The sequence below is a fragment of the Mus pahari genome, chromosome 13 (genome assembly GCF_900095145.1).
Source record: "Mus pahari chromosome 13, PAHARI_EIJ_v1.1, whole genome shotgun sequence".
Lineage (NCBI taxonomy): Eukaryota > Metazoa > Chordata > Mammalia > Rodentia > Muridae > Mus > Mus pahari.
The window spans coordinates 23558462-23568472 of NC_034602.1; the positions used below are offsets into that span (position 1 = coordinate 23558462).

A 10011-nucleotide genomic window follows, 5' to 3' on the forward strand; every position below is an offset into this window, starting at 1 on the left:
AAGATTCCAGAGAAAAAAAAAAAAAAGAAAAGAAAAGCAAGCCCAGGTCGCATTGAAACTAAAGTCAACTGGCCTTGGCTATTCTGGCCGACTCAACAGCCATCTGAGTGCAGGAACTTGGCCTTGGCTGGCTCGACAGCCAGCTGGCAGGACAGTGCCTCCCCACCCCCAACCTCTCCCTCGTTAAGACATAGTTTAAATGCCTAAAGTTGTACATCACTCAGATGTATCGTCCTTCCTGCTAAGCCCCAGCCCCTGAAATTCCCTAGGCCGCACGTACTATTCTGCTGACTTGAAACTGCCTTGCCTTGCTGACGTTCAAATGAGCCAATCACGTGTAACCCCGCCAATTCTCCCCCCCCTCTCAACCCGTACCTCATAAAAACCCCTAGCTTTCGAGCCTCGTGGTCAATGCCTCTACCTCCTGCATGAGGTACGCATGGGCCCAGAGCTCCGCCATTAAACTGCCTCAAGCTTTTGCAACAAGAAGGTCTCTTGTGTTTCCTTGGGATACCCTGACTCCCGTGACCTGAGGGGGGGTCCCCGAGAGGAGGTCCTACAGAATCAATCTGTACCTTTGATGATTTCAGGTTATTGGACCAGGGCACACTATTTTGGGAGAGAGGCTCTCTATTTGTGTTCACAGGAAAGAAGAAAAGGCTTTGGGCCCTTCCAGGTGACGTGGACCAGATACGACAGGGGAAAACCCCTGAAGATCTTAGATACAGAAAAAAGAATTTGAGAAAATCAAACAGGAAAGGTGACATGGTTTGCTGATTCCTCCACATGGGAACAGCCCTCTAACTGGCTTAGACATAAAAATGTCTCTAGTCAAAACTTCAACTAAAATTAGAAATAAATCTTGTTGGTTATGGAATCCTTAAGACTCTAATGAAGAATGCCGGGCGTGGTGGAGCACGTCTTTAATCCCAGCACTCGGGAGACAGAGGCAGGCGGATCTCTGAGTTCGAGGCCAGCCTGGTCTACAAAGTGAGTTCCAGGACAGCCAGGGCTACATAGAGAAACCCCCCTTTTTAAAATTTATCCTCTGAAAAATTCCCCTGAATTCTAAAAGACAATTGTAGAAACTATCTGCAGCTGGCAAAATCATGTCCCTGCTAGAGCATGAGGCAAATCATCGTCAGATGTGAATGTGTTCTAATTTCTGTGGACAATCTGAAGCGGCCCCAAATCCCATACCTGGGATTAAAACAAAAACATAGCCTTATGATATTTGCTTTTTTAAAGAATTTAAAACTTCAAAAGTGTCACTACAACAGGTATGTATGTGAAAGACTGTCTGAAATCCTTTTTATTTTTTTGGTTTTTTGAGACAGGGTTTCTCTGTATAGCCCTGTCTGTCCTGGAACTCACTCTGTAGACCAGGCTGGCCTCGAACTCAGAAATCTGCCTGACTCTGCCTGCCTCCCGAGTGCTGGGATTAAAGGCGTGTGTGCCACCACACCCACCATGCCCGGCTTCTGAAATCCTTTTAACAACAAAATAAACTAACTTTTTCGGGTTCCATGAGCGGGTGACTTCACCTTTACGTTTTCTAGTGTGGAGAGGAGCAGTCCCAGGGTGTGCAGGTGTCCCAGGTGCCTCACTGGGCCAGGCACTGTAGCACACCCACCTCCCTCAGGACTTTCCCTTAACATCCCTGGGGCAGGTTTAAAATCACACCAGCTGAGGACTCTGTCTGACACCGAAAGGAAGGAAGCAAGCCAGAGTCTGAATAGACTCCTACAATGTTAAAGGGCAGTTTAGAGAGCTTCATTAACCTGCCTGCTGAGATCTGTGGCTATTTAAACAATCCCTTATTAATCTTGGTCTATTTTCTCCAATATACTGCATTTCCCAAAGCACTCTAATATACAACTAAAGACCTGAACAACAACACTTCCCCATCGTTAGTTGCTTTATAACTGGACCCTCATCTTTTTCTTTTTTCTTTCTTTCTTTCTGTCTTTCTTTCTTTCTTTCCTTTTTCCCCCCTTTTGATACAGGGTCTCACTGCATAGCTCTGTAGCTCTGGCTAGCCTTAATCTCAGAGATCCACCTGTGTCTTCCAAGTGCTGGGGTTAAAGTTAAATTAAAGCTAGGCACAATAATGCCTCACTGTTGCCTCCTCTTCAAACTCCTGGTACCTTCCACCTACAGTGGTCAGGTCTTTTATACTCTATAGTCCTGGTACCGAAGAATCTTTGAAATTGTGACTTCATTAAGGAAACCACTTACCACAACAGTCCTGGACAGTTTTCTGTCAACTTGACATAAGCCAGTCATTTGGGACTAAACAGAAAAATGGCTACCAGATTAGCCTGTAGGCAAATCTGTAGGGCATTTTCTTGATTAATGATTGATGTAGGAAGGCCCAGCCTACTGTGAGTGGTGCTACCCATAAGCAGGTAATCTTGGGTTGTATAAGAAAACGGGCTAAGCAAGTCACGAGGAGCCAAACCAGTAAGCAACATTCCTCCATAGTCTCTGCAAATAGTTCCTGTCTCCAGGTTCCTGCCTGAGTTTCTGTCCTGACATACCTTAGTGATAGAGTGTGACCTAGGAGTCGTAAGGTCATGACATGATCACAGCAAGAGAAACTGTAAGATATGGCTAATCGCGAATGTCAGGAGTCTCAGCAGGCTGTAACCATTGACTGGTAATGGCAGAGCATTAGGAAAAGGTACACACACTGTTCTCTCTATCGTGACACGAGAAAGTCACCACAAGCTGTCGTTTCATCAGAACAGTATGGGAGTTGGGGTCAGCCGGATAATCTGTAGGGAAGTGGATGGTCAGGAAAAAAACACCTCCTTGGTAAGGACTGTCATTCTGGAAGGACAAGACAGAGGAAGACATCAATGCCTGCGGGAAAGATGAAGTTCCAGAAACAACCTAGAGCTGTGCATGCAGCAGCACTACCTACCAGGCCCATGATGGTGGCCTGCCAGTGGAACACTACAAGACAAAAGAGAGACAGGCATGTAAGGCTCCTCAGTGAAGGCGCCTGTTCTCCTGGAAGGGTGCTGCCGGGCTCCACACAAGGCTGCCTTGCTTCTGACATCGACTGCAAGTGTGGGGCTTGGAGAAGCACTCACTAGGACTCCAGGGCTCCTTAGAAGCTGCTGCAGCCAGGGTTATAGGTTACTAACATGACACAGATCCAAATTCAGTTTCCAATGGTATGCTTACCTGTGCAGCCGTGCTGAGGTATTAGCAAGACCCTACCATAAGCACATGACTGATGAGCATCTCTCAGAACTGAGGTTAAAGTTCCCTCACATCTTTTTTGGTCCAGATTAATTCTGGTACTGGGAAAGCTAGAACAGTGTTGGATCCCCTGAACTGGAACTGAAGACAGTTAGGGATTCCAAGTGGTCATAGGAACTGAACTCAGGCTCCTGAAAGAGCAGCAAGGGCTCTTCACCACTGTGACTACAATTAGCGCTCTCTGCATGAAACTGTATCCTAGCTAGGCTTTTGCCTCTTTCCATGCTGCTCTTTACAAATGCTTTTCTGCATCTTGGTCAGGTTGTGGGGCCTCTTGGTCACCCACGTCATCCTACCTAGTGACCCAGGCAGTCTTCTGAGGTTTTGATAACAAACCCTGAAGCCTTCCTGTTTTTCTCAAGTTCCTGCCCTTCAGCAGCCTGACTTTCATATCAAAACTCCTGTTGTCTCCAGGGTCTTGGGCTGACTTTACTGCTCTGCCTGTCCCTAGCACACAGGAGCTCGCCAAGCTGCTCTGAATGCTCCAAACAGCCACATGCAAGGCTCCAGAGTACTTCAGGGCAAAGGACTGCAGAGTCTCTGTGAACACTGTCTATTCACTAATGCTGTGAGTTCTTAGAGATCTTCATTCTCAAGAAAATCCATCTCATACAAATCCACAACAGATATTGATGTAAGGCAAGGTTTAAGGCCTGGACCTGTCCTGGTTTTCTTGTTACCTGCTCAAATATTCTATAGGTTCAGTCCATGTCAGCAAGACAGGGACAACACTTATGTTTAGAACACAGTATTGAAGAGAATCTTCCAAAACCCCTTGGCTCACAGATCTTCCTCGATATTTCAATCAAATGCTTGCCTGCGCTAATGAAGACGTTACTTCTTTTAAACATTTTAAATCATTATTGCTGGGCTGGAGAGATGGCTCAGTGGTTAAGAGCACTACCTGCTCTTCCAGAGGTCATGAGTTCAATTCCCAGCAACTACTTGGTGGCTCACAAACATCTGTAATGGGATCTGATGCCCTCTTCTGGTGTGTCTGAAGACAGCTACAGTGTACTCATATAAAATAAATAGATCTTAAAAAAAAAAAGATAAATCATTATTGCTGCATGTCTGTGGTGCCACAGGACTGAACTCAAGTCATTAGATTTGAGCAACAAGTGCATTTACCTGTTGAGTCATTTTGGCTTGAAAATATCACGTCTATTGCTTTTGACTGTTTTAATTTCATTTCATGCTAATTATTTGGTTTTTAAGTTTTTAATACACACACACACACACACACACACACACACACACACACACACACACACACGAACATGATATCTGTTTAGGATACTTGTGCACCATGGGGTATATGTGGAAGTCAGAGGACAGTACTCAGTACTCTATGCAGTTGGTTCTCTCCACTTACACATGGGCTCTGGGGATCAGACTTTCATGGAACATGCTTTTACCCATTATCTATCTCAGTGGAGCTAGGAAGACAGGTATGTACTGCAGTGTGGGCACTTCGTATATAACTCAGATCCTTGTGTACTGACTGGATCACCTTTCCAGCCCTAAAAAAATTTTATTAAGTGATAGAAAAATATATATTACATAAAAATAACCATTTGCAGGGGGCTCAAATTTTAATGCAATCTACACTGTCTCAAAAAAAAAAAAAAAACAGGGCCATGAAACTGACTCAATGGGCAAAGTGCTTTCTGTAAAAGATGAGGAGCTAGGTTTGGATCCCAGCACCCAAGTAAAAGTCAGATGTGTCAGCAAGCAATGGTATGTGTGTATGTGTCTGTGTGTGTTTCTCTCTCTCTGTGTGTCTCCCTGTGTGTGTGTGTGTGTCTCCCTGTGTGTGTGTGTTTGTGTATAGGTACATCTTAGGGGTTAGGTAGTTAGTCAGCCAGTCTAGCCAAAAAGGTGAGTTCTGGGTTCAGCTAGAGACCCTGTCTCAAAAGATATGGTGAAGGTACCAGAGAAATAGCTCAGTGGTTAAGAGCATTGGCTGTTCTTCCAGAGCACCCAGGTTCAATTCCCAGCCACCACATGGTAGCTCACAACCATCTGTAATGAGATCTGATGCCCTCTTCTGGTGTCTGAAGACAGTTACAGTGTACTTACATATATTAAATAAATAAAACTTTAAAAAAATATATATTTATTTAAAAAAAAAGAAAGGAAAACAATTAGTTATCCTAAGAACTGCTCAATGGGGAGAGTCCCTGATGACACAGGAGGCTTTGGTGGCAAGCCTTCTGAAATCTGGAAAGATACTTACAGTCATCACCCACAGGGCCTGCGGAACACTGAGCAGGAGGATCCCTCTGTAAGTCAGTCAGTTCCTAGAACACGAGACACGAGTTAGGTTGCTCTATGCCTCGGAAGCTGCCCGTACACACTGGTCCTCTGGCCATGTTTAATCTGGCAGAAGCCCTTAGGAGGTGGCTGGAAAGAAGGCGAGGCAGGAGGCTACTTAGAGAGGTGGATACAAGATGGTCAAGAGTTCCTGGACAGACTAGAGACACTCAGCAGTTAAAAGCACTTGCTGCTCTTTCAGCAGACAGAGTTCTGTTCCCAGCACCCACTTCAAGGGGCTCACAACCATTGTAACTTCAGCTCCAGGTGATCCAACACACTCTTCTTGCCTCCTAGGGTATCCTACATGTCACACACACACACACACACACACACACACACACACACACACACACAATATAGTGTTTGAGGTGAGCAACAGTTTGTACCTAAGAACCAAATGAAGGTCAAAATGAGATCTTTTGGGGTACCTGGTTACAACTTGTGATGGGCAATCTTGATTGTCAACTAGACTAAATCTCGAGTAAATTAAAATGCAAACAGCTATGAGAGATTTTATTGATTGGATCACTTGAAGTTGGGAGGTGCACCCTAAACCTGGGCCACACCTTCTGATTTCAGCCGGACATGGAAGAAGGTCCACTGCCACTTGCCTGCTCGCTTTCACTCTTGCTGGCAAGTTCATCTAGGCTGCAATCCTTTGCTGGTATTAGAACCTGCTTCTTTGGAATTTTAAGAACACTGAAGACCAGGAGAGACATCCAGCCTGGTGATTGAAACTACCAAATTCTTCACCTTTCCATAGAGAGACAGTCATCGCTAGCCACTCTAATAAATTCTACGCATATTCTCCTATTCTATCAGCTCTGCATCTTTAGAGAACCCTGACTAATAGACCACCTAAGCGGCATCTCGCACTGTGAGCCTAGCTGGTCCAACAGCTATCAAACTGCCTAGAAGCATATCCTGGTAACATCATGGTGGAGCCAAACAGAAAAAAACCAGCTGAGGAGCCTAATGAACGATGTTCTTCTGAGCCCATCAAAGGATCCCACCACTTTGATTTGGACACTTTAAAATGACCTACTCTGTCTTCTTGGCTGTCTGTCTAGGGCCTATACTTTAATACTAGCTCATGCCAGTTCTTGGGGAATACAACCATTTTCTCTGCTCAAAGGCTCCGACTTCACTTTTCCCTGATGGTTCTTCCCAGGTACTTCCTTTCAAGTACCTCTTTTTGATTTTGTTTTTGTTTTTCGAGACAGGGTTTCTCTGTGTAGTTTTGGCTGTCCTGGAACTCACTCTGTAGATTAGGCTGGCCTTGAACTCAGAATTCCGTCAAGTTCCTCTTGAAAGTTCCTTTTCAAGAACTTCCTTTCCTCACTACATCATGTTGCTGTACAAATGGGATCATTAATGCTATTTCAGGGCCCCTTAGCTGAGTCCACTGGAAGGGTAACCCAACTGCCATACCTGATGACCCCAATAAGCTCAAAGAAGTCAGAAAGACTGTCATCCCAATTCCAAAATGATAGCTGGGGTTTGCTGAAACAGGTCTGCTACCCTCCCCAATGGTTTAAGTTCCTGAGTAAAAGACACACGATCAGCCTTTATATTTTAATATGCTTTAAACAACAGAACAGCTGGGCCAGTGCCTAACCTGCCTGTGGCTAATCCCGAGTTATTACTTACTAGTTCTAAGTTCTACCCTGGCTGCCCTGGACCCAGTTGGGCGCCCTCTGAGCTGCTCTCTCAGCTACTTCACATGGCGGCCACGCCTCTCTGTGTTGCACTCTTCTCAGGCTTGGCATCTCTCCTCTCCTCCACACTCTCCTGGCTCAGCAGATCTCCTCTTCCTCTCTCTCTCCTTCCAGGCCCAAGCCCTCAAACCCTCAAATCCTACTTCTGTCTATCTCTCCAGTTATTGGCTGTTGGCATCTTTACTTACCAGCCAGAACAAACTGGGGGCAGGTTCCCAGAAGCAGTGCACTCACTCTTATAGAGGTTTTGGGGATCATAATTAGCATTTGTAATATAAGCAGCTACAGGGGTTAATGGGAATGATGGGAACAGGAGATAAAGATTAGCTAAGCAGTGGTGGCGCACGCCTTTAATCTCAGCCCTTGGGAGGCAGAAGCAGGTGGATTTCTGAGTTCGAGGCCAGCCTGGTCTACAAAGTGAGTTCCAGGACAGCCAGGGCTATATAGAGAAACCCTGTCTCAGAAAAAAAAAAGTTTTTTTAAAAAAAGATTTATTTATTTACTTTATGTATATATGAGTAGATTGCACCTGTTTCCAGACACACCAGAAGAGGACATCAGGTCCCATTACAGATGGTTATGAGCTACCATGTGGTTTCTGGGAATTGAACTCAGAACCTCTGGAAGAGCAGTCAGTGCTCTTAACCACTGATCCATCTCTCCAGCCTTGAGTTTTTTTTTTTTTGGTTTTTTCGAGTCAGGGTTTCTCTGTGTAGCCCTGGCTGTCCTGGAACTCACTTTTCGAGATTTTTTTTTTTAAGATTTATTTATTATGATATCTAACTACACTGTAGCTGTCTTCAGATGCACCAGAAGAGGGCATCAGATCTCATTATGGATGGTTGTGAGCCACCATGTGGTTGCTGGGAATTGAACTCAGGACCTTTGGAAGAGCAGTCAGTGCTCTTAACCGCTGAGCCATCTCTCCAGCCCAAGATTTTTTTTTTTAAAATCCAACTTTTTCCTTCCTTTCTGTTCCTGGCCTGAGCCTGGGCAAGCTCTCCCAGCACTCTGGACATCCTCACTCTTCTCTGGCGCTCCACACCCTATTCCACGAGGCCTCTTATCTGCCACGTAGTTGCTTGCTGGTTGAGCCTCATGCCTGACTTGATGGCACGAGCCTCTTTTCCTCCTCTCCATCTCCTTTCTCCTGGCATCAGCCTATGAGACAAACAGAGTGTGCTGTGGATGGAGGACAGAGCCAGGAAAGTGAAGCTTTCTAAGCCCTTTGGAGCCCATAGGATCGTGAGCCCCAGCCCAGAAACCATACACTGAGCAACTGTTTGCAATACGGAGAGGATTTGGGTTCCGTTTTGATTTTATTGTACCTGTGTCCTGGCTCTTCCCTCTTGGAATAGAATGTTTGTAACACGATTTTATAGGAACTTAACAGTTAAGAAAATGTATTTATTTATTTAGTTTTTGAGGACAAGATCTCTGTGTAGCCCTGGATGTCCTAGAACTTGCTCTGTAGATCAGGGACCCACCTGTCTCTGCCTCTGAGTGCTGGGGTTATGTAGCACCAGACCTAGCTTCAACTTTCCATATTTTAAAGAGACCGGGCTTTTTTTTTTTTTAAATTAAGATTATTTTCATTATACTTTATGTGTAAATGTTTTGCATCCATGTTTGTATGTGCACCACATGTGTGCTTTGTGACCATGGATATGAAAAGAGAGCACCTGATCCCCCGGAACTAAAAATATGAACTGTTGTGAACCACCATGTGGATGCTGGGAATCAAATCTAAGTCCTTTGTAAGAGCAGAAAGTGCTTTTAACTGCTGAGAATCTTTCCAAACTGACCTTTTAAAGGGTTTGAGTTTTTTAATGACCCTGGGACTTTATAAAGTTGAAATGAAAACCAAAGAGATGGTCCAGTGGCTAGAGTACTTGTTCCCAACCCCTACGCGGCAGCTCACGAACTTCTAAAGGTCTAGTCTGAGAGTATCTGACACCCTCTTCTGGACTCCATAGAGTACCAAGCATGTATATGATGCACAGTCATTCATGCAGAGGAAACACCAATACACATAAAAGAACTTAAAAAAAAAACAAGCACATTTAAAAGTTGCAATGTTTTTGTATTGTGATATTATTATGAGATTTTGGGGATAAACAAAAAAAGATTATGGTTTAATAATAATCTATTGGTATATTAAGTTGATAAGGGGTCGATCGACTTGGTTAGTATTTTGTCAAGTTGACACAAACTTGGGTCATTTGGGAAGAAGTAACCTCAACCCAGCAAATCCCTCCATCAGACAAATCTGTGGTACATTTACTTGACTGATGTAGAAGAGCCCAGTCCACTGTGCTTGATGCCCGATCTGGACACATGGTCCTGGGGTACAGAATAAAGCAAACTGGCACACACCAGTAAGCAGCACTGCTCCATGGCCTCTTCTTTAGTTTCTGCCTGGGTTCCCGCTCTGGCTTCCCGCTCTGGCTTCCCTTCCCTCCCCAAGTTACTTCTGGTTGTGGTGTTTATCACAGCGACAGAAATCTAATTGAGACGCATACCGTGAATCCACTTGTTGGAAAGAATCATGCTAATGCTAAAAGTTAGGGTCAGCTGGGCGTGGTGGCGCATGCCTTTAATCCCAGCACTTGGGAGGCAGAGGCAGGCGAATTTCTGAGTTCGAGGCCAGCCTGGTCTACAAAGTGAGTTCCAGGACAGCCAGGGCTACTCGGAGAAACCCTGT

At 44.9% G+C, this 10011-nt stretch overlaps 1 protein-coding gene across 1 annotated transcript in view; it reads right to left on the reverse strand.

The window, feature by feature from the left end:
• The window catches only part of Ube2d4 (ubiquitin conjugating enzyme E2 D4 (putative)), a 22478-nt gene that overhangs the window by 11420 nt on the left and 1047 nt on the right, over positions 1–10011 (reverse strand). Inside the window, 3 exon segments of the mRNA XM_021210213.2 lie at positions 2749–2832; positions 2927–2958; positions 5510–5573. Coding sequence (XP_021065872.1) covers positions 2749–2832; positions 2927–2958; positions 5510–5573 — 180 coding nt within the window.